This window comes from Aedes albopictus, chromosome 1 (assembly GCF_035046485.1).
Source record: "Aedes albopictus strain Foshan chromosome 1, AalbF5, whole genome shotgun sequence".
NCBI lineage: Eukaryota > Metazoa > Arthropoda > Insecta > Diptera > Culicidae > Aedes > Aedes albopictus.
Window position 1 is genome coordinate 124867424 of NC_085136.1, and position 25339 is coordinate 124892762.

Sequence of the window (25339 nt, forward strand, 5' to 3'; positions counted from 1 at the left end):
AGTATGCGGCAGGAAAAAAATGCGAAAGTGTTTTTCAACTTCAAACCTCATTTCCGTCCATTTGACATTAACCAATCTATGTTTCAACGTTCCATGATCTATAATAGGCTAGTTTTCTGAAAAGTTAATTAAAAAAATTCCCATTTTGGTCACTAACCTTTACAGGGCGGCGCCTGAAGCTGGAGACAATCAAAATTTTCAAACCGCAGAAAAGTACACAGGTCGCTAAATTTCGTATCTGGTAAAACAAAATGTTTAATTTGCTATACAATATCATCAAATAAATGTACTTATTTCATCTAGTATGTGAAACTACATGGCTCTACAAGTTCCTGAAGGGATGATCAATACTGTGTGATAGTGGAAGTGGTCTAAGTTCTTTTGGCAAATTTATCCTGCTAACAGCCAGAAATATTCACCAATTGGTATTGTTACATTCGAGAAACAAGTGTCCTCTAGTTTGCACATATAGTTCACATTGCCAGTATATCAGTGCTCCATTATATTTCCGGCAAAGTTTTTTTGCATGAGCTCATTGATAGCACCACATACGCTTAGCCCCTTCAGAAGTATCACTCTGCTTTGGAGCGATATTAACAACACCTCGTCGTTGTGCCATTCTGTCAGTTGCTAACAATAGCTTTTGTAAAATGCACCAAAACAAACCCATCACTCGCTCCGTATCAACATCTTCGGTGATTGATGGGAATGCTTCGAAACGACCCCGGGATGACACCGTAACTCCAGCCGGAGCGGAGGAAAATAGTGACCTGTTGCAGAAAATAAAGGAAATGTTCGAGGCCTCCAACTCCAAAATTGAGGCGAAGATCGACGCGAGTGTATCGATGCTGGAACAAAGGATTACCAGTGTCGAAAAGCAGTTTTCAATCTTTCGGTCAGACTGCGCAGCGAACCTCAACAAATTGTCCACAGCAATCACCGAGGTTCGTAATGGAGTTACTGCTGTTTCGCATCGTATGGACCGTCTCGAGAAGGCCAATGACCTGCTTATTTCTGGAATTCCCTATGCTGTCAACGAGAATCTACAAAACATGTTTCGGAATCTGGCTTCGTGTCTAGGCTACACCGATCCTGACCTGCCTCTGGTGGATCTGAAAAGATTGATGCGCCTTCCCATTACTCCTGGGTCCTCCCCACCAATTGTCTGCCAGTTCGTTTTTAAAAACGTCAGGGATGAAGTCTACAAGCGATACCTCAAGTCAAGAAACCTGACCCTACGCATCGTTGGATTCGAAAGTAATCAACGAATATACTTCAATGAAAGCCTAACACCACACGCAAGAAGCATACGTACGGAAGCCATCAAACTGAAAAAGAATGGAACATTATTGAAGGTCTTCACACGCAACGGAATCGTCTATGTTCAGCACAAGGACCGATCTGAAGCTGAGCCGATCAACAGTGTCGACCAATTGAGATCTCAGTCATCATTAAACCCATCCATATAGTTTTCTCTCATCCTTCCTAATTTATTCCGTGAATCCTTTCTCCATCAGATTCCGTGTTTCCAGTCACTCCTGAAAGTTACATATAATAATTGAAATAAGTTTTTCCTATCCTGAATTGCTTTCTCTACTCCTATCTGAAATTTTTCCTTGTATCCTTCCTTTGTTATTCCATGATTCCCTGTCCATTCCTGAAAGTCAGTTGCTGTAGTACCGGAGGGACCAAGGATCATCAATCTGTTGTTGTTGCTGTTGCTGCTGTTCTCGCTGTTGTTGTTGTTCTAGCTGATGTTGCTGTTTATGCTTCTGGAATTGCGGTCGAAAGCTGTTCGCCATTCTGCTATTTTTATCACAGAATGCTGCTTAAATCCATTGTCAACTGAACTTTGACCATTGATGAATTAGTAATGGATATGTTAAGAGATATTGTTTTTTACTCGTTTGACCTTGAACTTGCGTGTTGTTTTGATTTCATGGGTGGTTTTTTTCTGAGGCAATACTTGTGCAATTGTCTTGACTATGGATGATTTTCTAGTTAACAATGCTTCTCCAAACATCATTATACCAAGAGTCGTTCTTAATGCTGCTCTGAAAAACGAATTTCTTAATATCTGTCATTTAAATGTTCAAAGTTTAATTGCGCGTAGTTTTTCTAAATTTCAAGAACTGAAGCTGAACTTTAGTGATAGCAAAGTTGACGTTATTTGTTTCACGGAAACGTGGTTAAATAACACTATCAACAACACAACACTTAACATAAATGGGTACAGGCTCATAAGAAATGATAGAAATAGGCATGGTGGAGGCATCTGTGTTTATTTGAAAAATAATCTATCGTATAAAGTTGTGTCAACGTCCCCTAGTTCTTCCCCTGATTTTTGCGGCACTGAGTTTTTAATCATTGAAATTAAAGTTGGAGATGACAAAATATTGTTGGGTGTCGTATATAATCCCCCGAATACTGATTGCACCGACATTCTTAGTAGTATTCTGGATAACTGTATAGTTAATTGCAGTAGTTCGTACTTTATAGGTGATTTTAATACAGATTTATCAAAAAATTCTTGCAGGCCACGCCGATTTAACGAAATGTTGGATACTTTGTCGTATAAATGTATAAATTCTGAACCAACGTATTTCCACAGAACTGGATGCTCCTTACTAGATCTTCTAATTACGGATACACCTGATACTGTTGTTAAACATGATCAGATTTCTATGCCTGGCATTTCCAATCACGACTTAATATTTTGCTCTCTACGCTACTCCTTCAACAGGCATGATAATGTTGTCTACTACCGAGACTATGTCAATTTTGATTCAAGTGCACTCCCGCATAGATTTTTACAATTCATGTTATCGTACATATCATACGCATTCAATTCACTGAATGATAATGGTATAGATAGTCATAGCACTATGATCGAATGATACGGGTTGTAGAATTGCAATTTTTCAATACTTTACCGGTATCATAGCACAAATGATAATGATATGTCTAATAATAAATATATGATTGTTTATAATCTTTTTTCTCTCATAAACTAGAAAATATAGCACTTGTTTTCACTAATAGAGTGAAAATTCCACAAGGCTGCACTTAGCAAGAGTTGGGAAGCATTTTCTTTGGTTTCCTACATATGAGAAAGCTCAAAATAATTACTTTGTGGTCACTTTTAGCATTAGCAAACTTTTTATGTGACACTCGCATTTGTCACCAGCTTCATTACAGGACCTGAAGTCCCGTATTATCCTCTCCGTCGATATGAGCAGAATAGGAAAATCCATGCACCGTGCCGTAAGAGGAATCTTATTTCAATGTATTTTCTAGGGCACTGTGTGCATCGGCGGCACGATCGATGGTCACTGTGCAATTATTCCTTAACTAGCTGTAGGCGCTCTCACTGGCTAACAACTGAACTAACTTACCCTGTATATTTTGATATCAGATGTTCCAGTTCTAGGTACTTTCATATCATTGGGTTTGAATAACCCGCGAGCACCGTGTCGATATGGTTCACCAGCAACGCGCGAAGGGGAATGGAAATCCCAGCACCAGTCTACAGTTCGAATCGCGATACGAGTCGTGGCCTCCAAAGTTAAAAATAAACTTTCAGCACAAAAACAACACAGCATGACGTCATGAACCTCGTCCACGCTTTGACAGCAGTGGAAACTGCAGGGGTGTTTTTTTATTTCAAGCCGATAAAGTAGAGTTTTGAAATATTTCAGATTTGTTTTTATTATTCGGTAAATCGTTAATCAAATGATAAAGTGATTATAACACGAATAATTTGGCAGAAATTTTGTTCGAGAAAATAGCTATTTTTGAATGGTAACTATACTTAACAACCCATTCGGTCTATCATTCAAATTCCGAATATGATAGCTCTAATCATTGATATGATTCAAGTGTATGATATTGTATCATACATTTTATGATACCACGTATAATCAAAAAACGATACGCTTTATCACAATTTTATGATACCGTTTTATTCGGGCTATCCGATGACTTCAATAGAATTGATTGGAATGCGTTTTTCTCCATGGAAACCCCCGATGAAAAGTTAGAATTCTTAAACTTTCATTTACTCTACCTACATGATCAGCACATACCTCTACGACGAAAAAAACAAAATAAAACTCCCTGGTTCAATAACGATATTTCGCGTGCTATAATAAATAGAAATTTAGCATATAATAGCTGGAAAAGATCCAAGACAGAAATTGATAGAAGTACCTATAAAAGACTTAGAAATAAAGCAAATGAACTGATTACACAAGCAAAAACTAAGTACGACAGACCAGGCTTCAAGTGCATGAGCTGCTCATTGTGAGACACAAAGAAAAACATCTCACGCACATTGTTGTGGTAAATACATGCGATGAAACTGTCTGCTGCTCACGTTTGGTTTGTTTGTCGCATCGCACATTTTTTTGATTATAATGTGCCGCGCGACATCACCTCTCATCGCATTTCCCAACGCATGCGATCCATGTGTATTAGTGGATATGATACAGTTCATGATACATGGCTCATGAGCTTGTCTCATGTGCTCTCACATGTACCGTCCAAAACATCGGCTTGAACATTGTTCTATCCATCCTATCCATGGAGTAGGCACTTACCCTTTTGCCTGTTTGATTGAGTTAGGTTTTTGGTAATGCTGTACGTTTTACAACGGTGAAGGGTTAATAGTATTGGCTGTAATATCGATATGAATCGATTAAATTTGGGGAATTGACTTTACAGCGTATACCGCTGACTAATTATTATCCTAATTAAACGTCGTGTTCACCAAGGAAATGCTGGATTATTTTATTCGCAATTTTGTGAAACATTTTAATATAATCAGAAAATCATGACTCACGCAGGTCTTTAATCTGTTTAGTGATTCCCCTAATTACAATAATTCACCGATGATGCGCATCAAGGTGTCTACGAGTTCTTTTATTTACATACAAAGACAACTGCCACGACTGAGATGCGCAATTGATTCGTCATTTGGTAGGTACCGTTCGGAAAATTTTAACTTTCACATTGAAACAACGGTCTTTTACGCTACGAGAAATTCCTCATCAGTAGGCAGTGGTTTTGATTTCGATCTAAAGATTGATTTCGCTAAAGAAAGACTTTTTAGGGCCGTCTATGAACTTCGTTTATTCTAAGGAGATGGGTGTATGACCTAAAATGAGTCTATATTATATTATATAGCAGCGCCAAGTTTCATTAGTATTTCCTTTTCTCCCTCCGGTTAGACCTCAACGCCTCTATAACTCAGAAAAAAGTACTTTGACATTCCCTTGAAATGGTCATACAGTTTTAGGACAAAAGGTTGAACGGCAGAAGGTCGAATGGAAAAAGCTTAAAAGAACAAAAGGTCGAATGTACAAAAGGCCGAACGAACAGCAAATTGAAGTACTCTATGTTGGCATGCAGTGTGTCTCCCTAATACGTAAAATTCTTTATCGGGGATCATTACCAATTGTAAAGCTGTTGTAGAAATTATTTGCTTTTCAATCGCTAACATTTGCATAGCATAGCTATTTATCCTTCTTTTGTTCATAGGCTGTTCCTTCAAGAAATACTCCACGGAGTGCTTATTTATTTAAAGTAAGTCACAGTGTCTTCTATGTAATCAAAACCTGTACTGCCGTGACTCTTCTGTGACATGTGCGTGGCTTGAAAAAGTCCCTGGAGGACTTATTGCAAGAATTCCTGAGTAACTCCTGAAGAGATACCTGAAGGAATCCCTGGAAAAAATAATGAGCAACTTCTTGGAGAAATACCACGAAAAATTTCTGGTGAAATCCACACACAAAACTCGGAAGGATATCTCTGGTGAAGGAATCCTAGGGTAAGTCCTAAAACAATCGTTGGAGGAAACCCTTGAGGCCTTAACACCCTTAAGACCCTTAAAACATCCTTGCAAAAACTCCTAGATAATCTGAGGAGGAATTCTTGGAATAATCCATGGATGGTTTCTTAAACAAATCCGTGGATGAACTCCTTGAAGATTTCTTGGAGATACTTGTAAAAGAATTCCTGGATGACTTCTTGGAGAATTTCCTGACACCTGTATGGAACCCACTAAAACTATCTTAAAGTTGTTGTTGAAAATCGACTGTAAGGTTGACTCTATAGATTAATGGCTACGCAGTCTTAGGCTTCAAAAAACCGAATTAATCCACCAATGGTGAACAGTACCCTTCTTACACTTCTAATAAATATAAGCAATAAATGTATGCCGACTCATTGTAACTAATAGTTATTATTTAAGAAAATTGTAGCTTTTATGTATTAATAGTAATTGCATTTTCATTGCATTTTCAATTGCAAATATGATCATAAAAAATCGGTTGACAGACGGCTGAGAAATTTATTATGATACATTTTATCAAAAATCTCTCAAAAGCTTAAATTTTATTATTCCTGAGTAGTCCTGGAAAGATATCTCGGAAACAAAATGTCCAAACGGCATGACATTTAATAGCATACTACTAGGATGCTGTAGCTTACATTTGGAGCTGAGAGAACTCAAATCGATTGACACACGGCTGATCCATTTATTATGAAGCATTTTGTCAAAGACCTCTCAAAAAGTTAAGTTGCATTACTCCATCCTAGATATAATCCAGGAAGAGGAATTCCTGGAGGAATCTTTTTTTAAATTCCTGGAAAAAAACCCGAAAAATTTTCAGAATGAATTCCTGGAGGATTTGTGGAGAAAATCCTGAAGGAATTTCTTTAGAAATTTCTAGAGGAACTCCTGAATCAAGGAAAATCCCTGAAACTATTCCTAAAGAAATCGTTGGCGGCATTTCTGGAGAAATGTCTGGAGAAATGTCTGGAGAAATTCGTGGAGGAATTCTAGATGGAAAACCTGGAGAAATCTCTAGAGAATTCTTGGATAAATCTCTTGAGAATTCTTGGAGAAATCTCTTGAGAAATTCTGAAGGAACATATACACTAGCGTGGTTCAAAAAATCGTTTTTGCTCCACACCGCTTATTCGATTCCTAACCAGATTATATGTCTTCTCACAAAATTTGAGCTCATTTGGTTGAAAATTGAGACTGCACAAGCCCGTCAAAGTTTATATGGGAATTACTATGGGAAAACGACTTTTTTCATTCAATCAACCGTAGCATTTCCCCAAGTGCCCTAATGAGTTAGTCGACCCTTGGTAATACTAGGCTACTCTATCAGCTACAACTTTGCCGAAGACCGCATTCAAATCGGACGCCTCATTAATTAGTTACCGATTTTTATCCAGAATCGAAATCTTTACTCATGATGGTTAAACTATTCGGTGGGCATCACTGCATTCTGCAGTGGAACATAGTAGCCATGATTTCAGTGTGCTATCTTTGGCGCCATATGCAGCAATGTTGCCTGCTGGGAAGCTGGAGGATCATAGCTAAAGTTTGCCCAGTTGGATACAAATCGATAACTAATTAATGAGGCGTCTGATTTGAATGCGGTCTTCCGCAAAGTTGTAGCTGATAGAGTAGCCTAGTATTACCAAGGGTCGACTAACCCAATAGGGCACTTGTGGAAATGGTACGGTCGATTGAATGAAAAACATCGTTTTCCCATAGTAATTCCCATACAAACTTTGACAGGCTTGTGCAGTCTCAATTTTCAACCAAATGAGCTCAAATTTTGTGAGAAGGCATATAATCTGGTTAGGAATCGAATAAGCGGTGTGGAGCAAAAACGATTTTTTGAACCACGCTAATATACACATACAGAAATTCATCTCGGTTAACGGTTAGTAGAGAATCAAACAATTTAGATCTCGGTAAAATATTTACTGATTCTTGATAAAAAATTGTCGGGATCTCGCAAAAAGTTGGATTAACAAAATATCGGCAAAGTTTTCACGACATCTCGGTATAATTTATATCGAGATTCAGTGAAAATAATTACCGGTTTCTCAGCTGTTGGATTCTCGGCAATCCGTTTGCTGGGGTCTGTGATTTAATTTAAGTGTGAATACCTGGAAAAATTCAGGATAAATTACTAGAGAAACCCTTAGAGGAATTCTAGGAGAAATCCCTGGAAAAATTTCTGAAAAATTCTCTTGTAAAATTCCTGGTGGAATTCCTTGAAAAATATTTAAATGAGTTCCTGGATGAATGCTTGGTGGAATTTCTGTAGAAATCCCTGAAGCAATTCCTAAAGGAATCTTTGGGAGAATCCCTGAAGGAACTACTGGATAAATTCCTGGGGGAATTTCTTGAACAATTTCTGGAGGAATCCCTGAAGAAATGTACGGAGCAATTCATGCAGGAATGTCTTGAGGATTTTCTGGAGGAACTCCTGGAGTAATCAGTGGGCAGAGGCTAGTGGATCACAATGGGATCTGAATTGCGCAACATACCCAGCCTTTACCGTGCCTACTACGGGCTCCAGAAGAAACTGCGGTCGAAAGAGATTCACTCACGCACCAAGTGCACTATGTACAAAACGCTAATAAGACCGATGCTCCACTACGGGCACGAGACATGGGCCATGCTCGAGGAGGACCTGCAAGCACTCGGAGTTTTCGAGCGACGCGTGCTAAGGACGATCTTCGGCGGTGTGCAGGAGAACGGTGTGTGGCGGAGAAGGATGAACCACGAGCTCGCTGCACTTTACGGCGAACCCAGCATCCAGAAGGTGGCCAAAGCCGGAAGGATGGGCAGGGCATGTTGCAAGAATGCCGGACAATAACCCTGCAAAGTTGGTGTTAGCGATAAATCCGGTGTGCACAAGAAGGCGTGGCACAAAGGCGCAAAGAGCACGATGGGCGAATCAGATGGAGCGTGACTTGGCGAGCATCGGGCGTGACCGTGGATACAGAACGGCAGCCACGAACCGTGTATTATGGAGAAATATTGTTGATTCAGTTTTATCTTGAATTTGATGTAGGGTATCGAGATGCTTCGTTGGCATAGTCTCCTCGTTCGGCCTATCTTAACGATAACCAAAAACTAACAAACACGCATAACTGGAGATTGGAAAAGCTATGCGCCAAACAACTGTAACATTTCGTTTCAATTTTACTTTGGAGGATTAAAGTTGAATGAAAATGATACTTTGTTTAGCTTTTGTAGACGCCATGATTCTTCGGTTTAGTGGGTAGTCTTTACACATGATCATAAATTCCATGATTCTGGAACATTTCGAATTGACTTTTCGATAACTGAACATTTTATGCGACGGTCAAAGACGCTATTTTGAACTTGTATATTTGTTTTCAACGAAAAATAACTATTTTACAAATTAAAAGTGGGCCGAATATTGAGGACATTTTTTCACTATGTACCCAAATCTTGGCCCATCAGTAAAGTGACGTCAACAACATTGCTTGCGAAAGAACCAGAAAGAACGAACAGGAAGTAAGATTTTGTGTGCGGTGACTGCAAAAATATAATACAATAATAGGATTGCGTTGTTTTCATTACTGAATTAAGAAGTTTAAATGGTTTGTTTATAGTTATGTGAAAATTTGGCTCTGAAAATGTAATTTGAAAGCATGATTGGTGAACAAACAGTGATGATACTTGAGTAGAAAAATTATAAAATGAGAGAATAAGTAGTTCTAGCGCTTGGAAAGCAATAGGCCAACGATGTATCCATTAATAGGCCAATTTTTGTACCGTACAGTATGCGGCAGGAAAAAAATGCGAAAGTGTTTTTCAACTTCAAACCTCATTTCCGTCCATTTGACATTAACCAATCTATGTTTCAACGTTCCATGATCTATAATAGGCTAGTTTTCTGAAAAGTTAATTAAAAAAATTCCCATTTTGGTCACTAACCTTTACAGGGCGGCGCCTGAAGCTGGAGACAATCAAAATTTTCAAACCGCAGAAAAGTACACAGGTCGCTAAATTTCGTATCTGGTAAAACAAAATGTTTAATTTGCTATACAATATCATCAAATAAATGTACTTATTTCATCTAGTATGTGAAACTACATGGCTCTACAAGTTCCTGAAGGGATGATCAATACTGTGTGATAGTGGAAGTGGTCTAAGTTCTTTTGGCAAATTTATCCTGCTAACAGCCAGAAATATTCACCAATTGGTATTGTTACATTCGAGAAACAAGTGTCCTCTAGTTTGAGCATATAGTTCACATTGCCAGTATATCAGTGCTCCATTATATTTCCGGCAAAGTTTTTTTGCATGAGCTCATTGATAGCACCACATACGCTTAGCCCCTTCAGAAGTATCACTCTGCTTTGGAGCGATATTAACAACACCTCGTCGTTGTGCCATTCTGTCAGTTGCTAACAATAGCTTTTGTAAAATGCACCAAAACAAACCCATCACTCGCTCCGTATCAACATCTTCGGTGATTGATGGGAATGCTTCGAAACGACCCCGGGATGACACCGTAACTCCAGCCGGAGCGGAGGAAAATAGTGACCTGTTGCAGAAAATAAAGGAAATGTTCGAGGCCTCCAACTCCAAAATTGAGGCGAAGATCGACGCGAGTGTATCGATGCTGGAACAAAGGATTACCAGTGTCGAAAAGCAGTTTTCAATCTTTCGGTCAGACTGCGCAGCGAACCTCAACAAATTGTCCACAGCAATCACCGAGGTTCGTAATGGAGTTACTGCTGTTTCGCATCGTATGGACCGTCTCGAGAAGGCCAATGACCTGCTTATTTCTGGAATTCCCTATGCTGTCAACGAGAATCTACAAAACATGTTTCGGAATCTGGCTTCGTGTCTAGGCTACACCGATCCTGACCTGCCTCTGGTGGATCTGAAAAGATTGATGCGCCTTCCCATTACTCCTGGGTCCTCCCCACCAATTGTCTGCCAGTTCGTTTTTAAAAACGTCAGGGATGAAGTCTACAAGCGATACCTCAAGTCAAGAAACCTGACCCTACGCATCGTTGGATTCGAAAGTAATCAACGAATATACTTCAATGAAAGCCTAACACCACACGCAAGAAGCATACGTACGGAAGCCATCAAACTGAAAAAGAATGGAACATTATTGAAGGTCTTCACACGCAACGGAATCGTCTATGTTCAGCACAAGGACCGATCTGAAGCTGAGCCGATCAACAGTGTCGACCAATTGAGATCTCAGTCATCATTAAACCCATCCATATAGTTTTCTCTCATCCTTCCTAATTTATTCCGTGAATCCTTTCTCCATCAGATTCCGTGTTTCCAGTCACTCCTGAAAGTTACATATAATAATTGAAATAAGTTTTTCCTATCCTGAATTGCTTTCTCTACTCCTATCTGAAATTTTTCCTTGTATCCTTCCTTTGTTATTCCATGATTCCCTGTCCATTCCTGAAAGTCAGTTGCTGTAGTACCGGAGGGACCAAGGATCATCAATCTGTTGTTGTTGCTGTTGCTGCTGTTCTCGCTGTTGTTGTTGTTCTAGCTGATGTTGCTGTTTATGCTTCTGGAATTGCGGTCGAAAGCTGTTCGCCATTCTGCTATTTTTATCACAGAATGCTGCTTAAATCCATTGTCAACTGAACTTTGACCATTGATGAATTAGTAATGGATATGTTAAGAGATATTGTTTTTTACTCGTTTGACCTTGAACTTGCGTGTTGTTTTGATTTCATGGGTGGTTTTTTTCTGAGGCAATACTTGTGCAATTGTCTTGACTATGGATGATTTTCTAGTTAACAATGCTTCTCCAAACATCATTATACCAAGAGTCGTTCTTAATGCTGCTCTGAAAAACGAATTTCTTAATATCTGTCATTTAAATGTTCAAAGTTTAATTGCGCGTAGTTTTTCTAAATTTCAAGAACTGAAGCTGAACTTTAGTGATAGCAAAGTTGACGTTATTTGTTTCACGGAAACGTGGTTAAATAACACTATCAACAACACAACACTTAACATAAATGGGTACAGGCTCATAAGAAATGATAGAAATAGGCATGGTGGAGGCATCTGTGTTTATTTGAAAAATAATCTATCGTATAAAGTTGTGTCAACGTCCCCTAGTTCTTCCCCTGATTTTTGCGGCACTGAGTTTTTAATCATTGAAATTAAAGTTGGAGATGACAAAATATTGTTGGGTGTCGTATATAATCCCCCGAATACTGATTGCACCGACATTCTTAGTAGTATTCTGGATAACTGTATAGTTAATTGCAGTAGTTCGTACTTTATAGGTGATTTTAATACAGATTTATCAAAAAATTCTTGCAGGCCACGCCGATTTAACGAAATGTTGGATACTTTGTCGTATAAATGTATAAATTCTGAACCAACGTATTTCCACAGAACTGGATGCTCCTTACTAGATCTTCTAATTACGGATACACCTGATACTGTTGTTAAACATGATCAGATTTCTATGCCTGGCATTTCCAATCACGACTTAATATTTTGCTCTCTACGCTACTCCTTCAACAGGCATGATAATGTTGTCTACTACCGAGACTATGTCAATTTTGATTCAAGTGCACTCCCGCATAGATTTTTACAATTCATGTTATCGTACATATCATACGCATTCAATTCACTGAATGATAATGGTATAGATAGTCATAGCACTATGATCGAATGATACGGGTTGTAGAATTGCAATTTTTCAATACTTTACCGGTATCATAGCACAAATGATAATGATATGTCTAATAATAAATATATGATTGTTTATAATCTTTTTTCTCTCATAAACTAGAAAATATAGCACTTGTTTTCACTAATAGAGTGAAAATTCCACAAGGCTGCACTTAGCAAGAGTTGGGAAGCATTTTCTTTGGTTTCCTACATATGAGAAAGCTCAAAATAATTACTTTGTGGTCACTTTTAGCATTAGCAAACTTTTTATGTGACACTCGCATTTGTCACCAGCTTCATTACAGGACCTGAAGTCCCGTATTATCCTCTCCGTCGATATGAGCAGAATAGGAAAATCCATGCACCGTGCCGTAAGAGGAATCTTATTTCAATGTATTTTCTAGGGCACTGTGTGCATCGGCGGCACGATCGATGGTCACTGTGCAATTATTCCTTAACTAGCTGTAGGCGCTCTCACTGGCTAACAACTGAACTAACTTACCCTGTATATTTTGATATCAGATGTTCCAGTTCTAGGTACTTTCATATCATTGGGTTTGAATAACCCGCGAGCACCGTGTCGATATGGTTCACCAGCAACGCGCGAAGGGGAATGGAAATCCCAGCACCAGTCTACAGTTCGAATCGCGATACGAGTCGTGGCCTCCAAAGTTAAAAATAAACTTTCAGCACAAAAACAACACAGCATGACGTCATGAACCTCGTCCACGCTTTGACAGCAGTGGAAACTGCAGGGGTGTTTTTTTATTTCAAGCCGATAAAGTAGAGTTTTGAAATATTTCAGATTTGTTTTTATTATTCGGTAAATCGTTAATCAAATGATAAAGTGATTATAACACGAATAATTTGGCAGAAATTTTGTTCGAGAAAATAGCTATTTTTGAATGGTAACTATACTTAACAACCCATTCGGTCTATCATTCAAATTCCGAATATGATAGCTCTAATCATTGATATGATTCAAGTGTATGATATTGTATCATACATTTTATGATACCACGTATAATCAAAAAACGATACGCTTTATCACAATTTTATGATACCGTTTTATTCGGGCTATCCGATGACTTCAATAGAATTGATTGGAATGCGTTTTTCTCCATGGAAACCCCCGATGAAAAGTTAGAATTCTTAAACTTTCATTTACTCTACCTACATGATCAGCACATACCTCTACGACGAAAAAAACAAAATAAAACTCCCTGGTTCAATAACGATATTTCGCGTGCTATAATAAATAGAAATTTAGCATATAATAGCTGGAAAAGATCCAAGACAGAAATTGATAGAAGTACCTATAAAAGACTTAGAAATAAAGCAAATGAACTGATTACACAAGCAAAAACTAAGTACGACAGACTGAAGATAAAAGTTGATTTACCGAGCAAACAACTATGGAAAAATATAAAACAACTAGCTGGCCCGGCAAACGTTGTCTTGCCAAGCTGTGGCGGTTTGACAACTGTTGAGGTCATCGTAGCAACGCACTCTAGATTGATTTAATTTCGATCACGCTGAATTTCTTCCCGGTTCATCAAATATCAGTATTTTCACAATTTTCATACTTTTTTAAATGATTTTCGTATCTTTTTCTGCATATAAACACAGCCACCATGAATACGAATCGAACCCTGCATAAGCCATCCTGATCGGTTCACCCGTTAGTAAGTTTTGTTGCCTCAAACGGACTCCGAACTCATTTTTATATATATAGATTGGGGATTTCTAAAGACTCTAGGTGTCTGGAACTAAATGACTTGTGTGCGAATGAAATTAATGATTATTTTATCTCCAACTTTACTGACGATGACTTTATGAATTCTATTAGTTCCTCTCAAGATGGTTTCAAATTTGTTGAATTTCTGGAACATGATATCATTAACAGTATTTTTGCTGTTAAATCCAATGCAGTTGGGTTGGATAACATTCCTATAAGCTTTATCAAAATTTTGTTACCGTTAGCACTACCAATTTACAAACATTTGTTCGATGTTATTATAGAAACTTCCACCTTTCCCCGTGCCTGGAAAAACTCCAAAATAATACCTATCAAAAAGAAAGGTAATTGTTCATCAATTTCTAACTTGCACCCAATAAGTATTCTTCCCTCCATGTCAAAAGTATTCGAAAAACTGATTAAAAATCAAATTACAAAATTTATATCCGATCATGACCTGTTGCACCCTCATCAATCTGGATTCCGTACTAATCATAGCACAAACACAGCACTAATGAAAGTGCATGATGATATATCCCGTGTAATAGATAGGAGAGGAATAGCTATCTTGCTCCTTATAGATTTTGCAAAAGCTTTTGATCGCGTGTCGCACTCGAAACTAGTGAGAAAATTAGTGTACAAGTTTAGTTTCTCTAATTCGGCAGCCCAGTTGATTAAGTCATACCTGAGCGAAAGGCAACAAGCTGTTTTCCACAATGATGTTTTTTCTTCTTTTAGTTTGATCAAATCCGGGGTACCTCAGGGCTCCGTGCTTGGGCCTTTGCTGTTCTCCCTTTTCATTAATGATTTACCTGCAATGTTAGAGTTTTGTTCCATTCACATGTTCGCGGACGATGTACAAGTTTATTTGTGTGCTTATGGCGACATTGATATGAATGAGGTTTCCAGGAAAATAAATCATGACCTGAACAATATTTTACGCTGGTCCCGAAATAACTTATTACACGTTAACCCATCTAAAACTAAAGCAATGTTCATAAGCAAGGTTAAAACATTACCAACATTTCCAGCAATATTTTTCGATGGACAAAGAGTTGAGTTTTTCGACCAGCTGAACAATCTCGGTGTGATTTTTACTTCTAATTTATCATGGGATACGTTTATTAACAGCCAATGTGGAAAAATCTACGGAACACTCAAAACACTCAATATGGTTAGTAAACATCTAGACACGTCGATGAAAATTAAGTTATTCAAGTCTTTAGTGCTCCCTCATTTTACTTATGGAGATTTTGTTTACAGCAATGCTTCTGCTCTTTCGCTAAACAAACTAAGAGTTGCATTAAACGCTTGTATCAGGTACGTTTTCAATCTTAACAGATTCTCACATGTTTCACATTTACAGAACATTCTTATCGGGTGCCAGTTTACACAATTTTACAAGTATAGGGTATGCGTACATATCTATAAAATCATTAAAACTCGATCGCCTTTATATCTATACAGTAAACTTCAGTTCTTGAGGAACACAAGAACGTTGAATTTCTCAATACCTCAGCATTCGTCGTCGTACTACGGTCAGTCTCTGTTTGTGAGAGGCATTTCTAACTGGAATTATCTGTCTCCCCTCCTTAAGTCATCTACTTCTATCTCAGTCTTCAGAAAGGGTCTACTCAGTGAAATTGAACGCATGCAGTGAAAAGGTCAAACAAAGTTAAATTCAGGAACTTTAACTAGATGTAAGAAATGTAGTAGATAATAAATGGCAATGCTAAATGCACCGCAGTGTAACTTTAAAAGAAGGATTATCCTTAAGTTACATGAATTGAAATATAAATAAATAAATAAATATGTGAAACTACATGGCTCTGGATCAGTTTGGTCTGGTTGTTCATCGAATTTAAGCAAATTTTATTACTGTTATAGTCATTTTGTTCAATGACCATTGGGCGCGCAGTTTATTGATATCCGCTTATTAGGCCTACATTATCACATGTTAAACATCAAATATGTTCATTTTTATTTTTCAGTGCTAGAATATAGACATTGACTGATACACTGTCATGAAAAAATAGTCATACATATCCCACATTTAGCGTGTAATAGTGCCTTGAACTTTTCGCATTTTTTCCTGCCGCACCCTGTAGACCAACGTTGCATACCAGGCCCCTGACACGGCCTATGTCAATGCATTGGAATCATGGTAGACAGGATGTCCTGGGCGCTAGTAAATAGCGCCCACTGTCAAATGCGAAAACATCGACATTTTTTGTTTAACGTTTATTTTGGTTTGTTGATCAATTTTTGGAATCATTTTTTCTACCTCTTATGATCACAAAACACTTCAAACTCGCTTTAATATTAATGTACGGTAAGAGGAGCATGCGATTAGTTGAATAAAGCAACCCAACAAACACGCATACTGTGAATGTGATTTCGTGTGTGGCTCACAACATCAAACAAAAGCTGCGTTTGTTGATTACACGCTCGTTTCAATTTGCACGAATATGAGTATAAGGCAGTTAGATGTTAGCTACAATGAATTTCATTGATGCCAGAGGCCTGTTGCATACCATCGCATCGAATCTTTTCAACGTAATTAAGTCAGGGGACTGTTATGGTCTTCTTGTTTTCTTACCCAGCATTAAAACTATGCTGCTGTGCATTAGCGGAGCCAGCTTTTTCTCTTTTCTTACTCACTCTCCTAAACATACACAAGAAAGACCGGGATGAAAGAGGGGGCAAGCTGCCTCCTCTTCTATCTTTCCCTCTCTCGTGTATGTTTAGGAGAGTGAGTAAGAAAAAAGAAAACGCTGGCTCCGCCAATGCTGCTGTGTTAAAAGATAGGTTGTCAGCTTGAGCCGTACGTTTGAGCCGCAGTTATGTTGGCTACGAAAACATTGCATTGGTGGGATAGGGATGCCACTTCCTTGAATTAAGTAGGTTATTGAATGTTTACGCTAGTTTACTTCCAATTGGAGAAACATGAACTGCCTAGAGTGCGTGATAGACGGTCAACACATCATTTCTAGTGCTATTAACCTTCCGTAACTCGCGCGGTTGGTCACCACCACCACGCTAATGCTGAATACAAAAAGCGAGATTTTTTCAGGATGTTTTATAAAATACAACATCGTGATCACTCGTGGGTTAATGCACGAGTTATGGTCAAAATTGTCAAGACTGCTGGCATATTAGGCCAAGGAATGGTACACATACCCTAATACTAAAAAAATAAAAAATGAACAAAACTCGGTGAAAAGATTGCCTTTCAAAAAATCGCCTTCCATCTATGCTTTGTATATTATATGACTCACAAAACACTTATTTATTCATGGAAGACTCATTGATCATAGCTTTAAGTTATGATTGATGTTAACAGATAAAATTTATTTGAAAATAGGATCTGGGACCATTTGGGCAGGAGCACCTATTTTGGGCATTTGCTACTATAGCTCAGTCAATTTCAAACCGATTGACTTGAATTTTTGCACATGTCTAGATTCTGTGCGTATCTGATCATGTCTCAAAAATCAAGTTAATCGGTTCGAAATTGACTGAATTATAGCAGCAAGTGCCAAAAATAGGTGCTCCTGCCCAAATGGTCCCAGACCCTACATAGCATATTTTTGCGAAACCAAGACGATTTTATAAGAACTTATTTCCTACCTTTAGGTAAGGGCTGAAAGTCTCTTTAATAAAGTCAAATCAATCAATCAATCAATCAACCTTTAGGCGTTAAATATGGGTCGTTCTTACAAATTCTGTAACTTACTCAACTTTGTTTGTTTTTTAACATACAAAATACACCAGTTGTAAGAATTATAAAAATTTCTTCAAACTCAGCATCATAACATTTAGTTTGTTCAATGATTTTCCATTCTTAGAATGTTATGATATTGGTTGATCAACTTCACCTCGGGTCTAGCCCCGGGTTGATCGTTATCAAATTTGGCAATTTGAGCGTTTTTTTTACAAAATGTAGCCGTTTTTTGTAAGAATGCCGTTTACGGAACATAAAATAGTACACTCAGTACATTTTTGTTTTATTGTATTTATTTTTACGACCTCCATCTGACAAAATGTCTTAATGAAGCTTAAAAAAAAAAAAAAATGCCTGATATTGTACAATTAATTCAAAACACTGGTCATAAACAAGAACAACTAACTCCTGGTATGGAAGTACCGTATTACCCAGCTAATACGACACCGACTGTTGTCGAATAATCGGGGTAAACTTTTAATTTGACAAACTGGTCACCCTACACCACGTTGCTCATTGAAATTTGGCAACTCTGTTTTTGTTTTTGTTTTGATTTCCGGATTTGTTATGAAACATAATTTCAACAGATAATGCGGTGGTGCGAATGAAAAGCTCGTTCTTTTTACGATTGTTGCCATCCTCAGTCGATTCCGGTTGGTCTCCAGGCGGTTTGGGCGTCAAATAGCACCAAAACAGAACTTCCGGAATTAGCGTCTGCAAGAGGAGCTGCTGCGGGTGCGAGTATAAGCGCAATATTTAACTGTTTTGCATTTACAGTGTACATCGCTGTGACATTTCAACACTTTTTAATTCGACATGTGTCGAATAAGCGGGGTACGAATTAAAAAGTGTCGAATTAAAACGTGTCGAACGAGCGGGGTAAGACGGTATGACGAAAATCGTTGCTGGAGTGTGCTGCCCATAATCGCATAGTCGACGAAACCACCATTGACAGTGTCAATACCTATCACATGTGCATAATTGTAACTACAGTCGAACCTCCATGAGTCGATGTTCCTTGACTCGATATCGACTCATGGAGGTAAATTTTTCCATACTGAAAAAAAAATTCTGGGTTACTATGATGGTCCCTTCAAAAAGCTTCCCAAAGGATTTGTGTTCCACTTCTCGATATTTCCTTGAGTCGATGGTCCCTTCAATATCGACTCATGGAGGTTTTACTGTAGTTTTATTTAACAGTGCACAAGGTCTAATCACTAGCCAGATGTCATTAAAAAAACAAAAGACACTACACCGTCTTCAACCAGAGACTGCACAGACTGAACAATCATTAACATTAGGCAACGGACTACTCGGAACACTCAGGGGAGGATTTTTCGTTTGACGAAAAGTTTCCTCCGACTGGAGCGGGAATCGAACCCTCACTCCGTGGCATTCACAATACGACTAGACGTAGTATTCGTAGTATTCGATGGCCAACCCGGTCGAAATCAGCCTTGAGATCAAGGTAAACAGCATCAACCTGTATTCCGGCGTCCATTGCCGGCAGGCACGTTGAGATGAATTGCGAAAGATTGGTGGTAACTGACCGTTTTGTAAAAAAAATCGTGTTGGTGTAGGTGTAGGTCGAAGCAAACAAGTGCATCGTTTACTATAATTTCGAATACTTTAGAGCAAGTAGAGTGCGAAGTTATTCCACGGTAGTTAGCCACATCACGTTTGTCCTCTTTTTAATGGACTGCGAACAGGAACGAATCATGATCGGGAACTACTTCTTCTTCTTCTTCTTTATGGCTCTACGTCCCCACTGGGACTTGGCCTGCTTCGCTTCAACTTCTTTGAGCACTTCCACAGTTATTAATTGAAAGGCTTTCTTTGCCTGCCATGGCATGAATTTGTATAATGCAGGCCCCTGGCATGAATGAAATTTATCGTAGCCAACATCTAACTGCCTTATACTCATATTCGTGCAAATTGAAACGAGCGTGTAATCAACAAACGCAGCTTTTGTTTGATGTTGTGAGCCACACACGAAATCACATTCACAATGCGTGTTTGTTGGGTTGCTTTATTCAACTAATCGCATGCTCCTCTTACCATACATTAATATTAAAGCGAGTTTGAAGTGTTTTGTGAACATAAGCGGTGGAAAAAATGATTCCAAAAACTGATCAACAAATCAAAATAAACGTTAAACAAAAAATTGTTGATGTTTTCGCATTTGACAGTGGGCGCTATTTATTAGCGCCCAGCAGAGATGCACGCTAGTTTGAGAATACCCATTAATGGGTATTTTAGTACCCATTTCGAACTAAAGTGGCTTAACTCATTTAATGAGTATTAGCCGTTTACCCATTAATGGGTATTTGACTCGAACTTCAAATAATGGGTATATTTGACCCATTGTTTTTCAATAATAAATGGGTAAAAAAGCCCCACTTTTTCGGAAGTTTTTCGGCCGGACCAGCTATAGATGTAAATGCTAATAAAATATAAAAAGAAGCATATTAATCGTTACACAGACTCCTAAATTTATTTTTATTAAATAATTTTAATACATTTGATATATATAAACATATTAACGATCTATAAAACGAATATTAAGTTTCATTATGCCGCAAAGCCCGGGACTGCGAAGCAGGTTGGGTCACATTTTCATGCCATGTTCTGCGACTTATCTTGCGATGTCCTGCCTCACGGATGTCCATTATTTGACGATTTGACGTTACTCGGCCTTGCAAATGTATTAACATATGCTTTAGGAAAACATATTTCTTCAACGATGGATGGATTGCGAATGATCAGAAACTTACCTTCCAGATCCAGCTCCCGGAATTCATTAGTCTTCCTCTGATGTCGTCCGTTGACCATGAAATTTCGTCCGAATTTCGCTGTAGGTATATGCTGCCTTGGCTGTTGCACGCACATGAATCAAGTCGAGAATCAAGCAGCCATCGGATTTCTCCGGGGTTTCACAAGTGGTTTTACAAAACTTAACAAAAGAAAAACCAAAACGGATGAACCCGCAACAGTTCGACGAAATGGCGGTGTTATTTCTCGAACTTATATAAGGGTACTATTTACCCATTGTATGGTTGGTCGGCTGAACTTCAAAATGTGGAAAAAACACCCATTATTTGAAACTTGAAGAATACCCATTATTTGACAGCTCAATACTGAAGCAAAAAATGGGTACTCAAAACTCATTTAATGGGTATTCCCGAACTAGCGTGTGGCATTTCACCGTAGCGATTCAATGCGGCGTCAGTTTTTCAACCACACTGGGGATAGGAACATTTTTCACCACACCAAGAAGCCAGTTTCTCTTGTTTTGGGTGGTGGGTAGACCAAGCGCTAGTGCGTGCTCTTGCTCGTTCGCCTTGGATAGAGGCTTGCATCAAAAACATAACCTCATCGAATTCCCATACGATTTGTAAACATTGCCCTCAAATTTTTTTTGAGGGCAAGGACGGCTTTATGGACAGACGCCGAAGGAAAGAAAGAGAAGGAGATGATGATGACGTCAGCGTGCAAGCGCTCATCGAGTGTGGCTCACTCTTTCGCGCGCATCGCTCTCTGGCGCTCTCCCGTGTTTTCACCCAGCAGTCACCGAATCATCACTATGAGCGCTTGCACGCTGACGTCATCACTGTCTCCTTCTCTTTCTTTCCTTCGGCGTCGGTCCATAAAGCCGTCCTTGCCCTCAAAAAAAATTTGAGGGCAATGTTTACAAATCGTATGAGAATTCGATGAGGTTATGTTTTTGATGCAAGCCTCTATGGTGTCGCCGGGGCGAGAACTCTCCGGTGTTTCACCGCAGCGCGCACTTTGGCGCAAAAACCTCACTGAAGCGCGCGCCCGGGTGATTTTTTACACTTTCACCGTTGAGAATTTTATTGCAGACTACATCTCAAATTGGACTATCACACTTTTTTTGGTACGCCTAAAAAGTGTGATAAAAGTGCACATTTGCCTCGGATCGTCTCGACGTCTTCGGTGCACTTAGGGGCTGTCCATAAACCACGTGGTCATTAGGGGGGGGGGGGGGGGTGGGGGTGGTTCGGCCAACGACCATTTTGTATGGACAAATAAAAATTTTAGTATGGACTAATGACCCCCCCCCCAGTTTACGGTTCGTTTACTAAGACGCCTTTCATCTAGTGGTTCGGCCAACGACCATTTTGTATGGACAAATAAAAATTTTAGTATGGACTAATGACCCCCCCAGTTTACGGTTCGTTTACTAAGACGCCTTTCATCTAGTCGGCCGGAAGTGTTGTCTCCTATTTGTTACAGAATAATTGATGCAGAAGTGGCCAGCTTTGAGCATCTCGGTTGATATGCGATCAAGCCCCGGGGCTCTGTTCGACTTCATGGATGGTTGTTTCTATCTCCTGCAATGATAGAGCTTCGGGTTGACACGGGTAATGCGTCGAACTCTTGGTGTCTCATGTTGAGACGTTGGAGGCGTGGCCGGCACTCGAAAAAGATTTCCAAAGTACTCGAACCAGCGTTTCAGCCGATCAGCCGGATCGGTCTATACCTATTCAGACATGTCTTTCACGGGCATTTGCGGCATTCTCGCCTTCGTCGGCTTCGGCTAGCGAGTCTGCCTGCGCACTTTTGTCCCGTAAAATAATTCTATATAAAAAACAATTTTCGAAATCCATGCATTGGAATAACACTTATTGCTAACATTCAATTGAATACATACTAATAATACACAAAATCTGATCGCCGTTTCTTCTTCGCATTCCGTTCTGATCTTCGATACTTCTTCGACTGCTGGATGATTTCAAAATTGCCTAGCTGATTTTCGATCGGAGTCTGCTCTTCAAAAATAAATGATTCGGCGGGAAAGCCATAAAAATCAGGCTCCTCCTCAGACACGACTGCGGCATCTTCGGCTTCTTGTTCCCTCCTACGCTTTCTGCTATTGTGTGGTATATTCTCTCCACGGAAAACGAAAGTCGCACCTGCTTTCCGGCGAGAATCACCAGAAACTTTGAGTTGTCGTTTGTGAGCCGTTATCAATCTGCCGCTCAGCGAAATCTGGAAAACAGTTGCAGAAATACGTTTGATAAAGATTGCAGGTAACCATCGTCTAATGTCAGTCTTGTTAGCATTTTTATAATAAATCTGGTCACCGCAACGTAAATTAACAAATTGGTCATTAAAGCTGTCAGTACGCGTCGAAATGATCGGTGAAGATTCGTCGTCATGCATTACTTTTAAATTATGTTTAAAGTTAGATCTGGGATTTTTCAACTCCAATAGTTGGGTACGAAGGAGATCTAGTATTAAAGGACGATAAGCCTATTTTCAAGAAAGCTTATTCGGTACCGCTAAGATTGAGAAACAAAGTTATTGAGCATTTAGATTCTTTATAGAGAGATGGGGTGATTACACCGGTAGAGACTAGCGAGTGGGCATCACCGGTGGTAATCGTGATGAAGAAGGATCAAAGCATCCGCTTAGTGATTGATTGCAAGGTGTCTATCAACAAGGTGATAATTCCTAATACTTACCCATTGCCTGTCGCACAGGACATTTTCGCCTCTCTTTCAGGATCAAAAGTTTTTTGCTCACTTGATTTAGCGGGTGCCTTTTGTTGTCTCAGGCTTCTAGAAAGTTTATGGTAATAAATACCATAAAAGGCCTATACATTTACAATCGTTTACCGCAAGCAGCGTCGTCTAGCGCATCCATATTCCAAAAAAATATGGATCAAGTTCTTCACGGCCTGGAATACGTCTCATGCTATTTGGACGACGTTTTAATTTCGGGAAGAGATTTGGAAGATTGTCAAAGAAAACTTGCTATAGTGGTAGAGCGCCTAGCCCGAGCTAATATAAAGGTAAATTTAAAAAAATGTAAATTTTTTGTAACAGAATTGCCTTTCTTGGGACACATTCTTTCTGATAAGGGTTTACAACCGTGTCCACAGAAAATAGAGACGATTCGTGAAGCTAAAGCTCCACGGAATGAATCAGAGCTGAAGGCGTTTCTGGGTTTGCTTAATTATTATGCTAAATTTATTCCAAATCTTTCGTCTCGTATCCAGTGCCTATACGGTTTGTTGAAGAAGAACGTTAAATTTATTTGGACAGACGAATGCGAACGAATTTTTAATGATTGTAAAACTTTTCTCCTTCGCCCTTGTTTGTTGGAATACTTCGACCCCATGAAGCCCATAGTTGTAACTACTGATGCGTCCAGCTATGGATTAGGAGGAGTGATGTCTCATGTGATAGATGGAGAAGAACGTCCTGTTTGCTTTACTTCTTTTAGCCTAAATGACGCGCAGAAAAAATATCCCATCCTCGTCGCCAGCTGAAATATCTTCAATCCAAGGCAATGCGGACAAGCGCGGCGGACTATGACCACCTGAGATACCGTGATAGATCAGTGGCAGCAGAGATAAGTCAGAGTTGTCTCGAGTATAAAACGTAACTGAAGCTTTATTCAAGTCCATCCACAGCTGTTAGTAATATTCCCTTTTTCTCTCTGAGCGCAATGTTCTCTTTCTCTCTGCTCAGCAACCTTGCTCATAACACCACCCACCTTCTAAGGTCAAGAAAAGCCATTCCCCATAAAAAAGTGCTTAGTACACATTTCTTTTCGATGGAGATTAGTAGAATCCATTAGCATAATCGAATTATGCTAATTAAGCTCTAACGCAGCCAAAAACAAGATACAATAAAATTTTCGTTCTAATGATCCCTTTATTCGTTCGGTTCTATATTCTTACGCGTACCCTTCTTCTAACCCACAGGATGTACATGGGCGGCCAGGTTTGCCCCAATTCGAATTTGGTGCGCGACCAGGTGATTATCGTAACCGGAGCCAGCGGTGGCATCGGTCAGGCATTGTGCAAAGAGCTGGTGCGTCGGTCGGCCCACGTCATCATGGCGTGCCGGGATCTGGAGAAAGGCGACCGCGCTCGTCAATCAATCATCCGCGAAATTTCCGGTGCTTCGGTGGAGCTGGTCCCGCTGGATTTGCGGTCGTTCGACTGCGTGCGACGGTTCGTGCGGGAGGTCGAATCACACCACCGGCAGGTCGACGTGCTGATCAACAATGCGGGCATCATATTTCATCCCGAGCAGCGAACCACCGATGGATTCGAGATGCATCTGCAGTGCAATTATTTAGGTATTGTGTTGTGACTGAGGGAACATATGCTTGAACGGTCTGGGGGTGACATTTAGGGACTATGCAGAAGTTTAGCAGTGCACTTAGAACACTGATCTGAAAAGCAGATATTGCCCCAGTTATTCATTCAATTTCTTTTTGAGAGTAAACATTAACGAATTAACGAAATAAAAAAAAAACTACAATTTGATACATAAACTGATTGGGGAACTTGGGTCGACACTTGGCGTGATGCACCTTTTAATAT

The 25339-nt window shown here is 39.3% G+C and overlaps 1 protein-coding gene across 1 annotated transcript in view; it reads left to right on the top strand.

Annotated features, from left to right (window-relative positions):
• The window catches only part of LOC109422941 (retinol dehydrogenase 13), a 72743-nt gene that overhangs the window by 24357 nt on the left and 23047 nt on the right, over window positions 1-25339 (top strand). The window contains exon 2 of the mRNA XM_029861590.2: window positions 24713-25092. Within this exon, the coding sequence (XP_029717450.2) occupies window positions 24713-25092 (380 nt within the window). The remainder of the gene's footprint in view (window positions 1-24712; window positions 25093-25339) is intronic.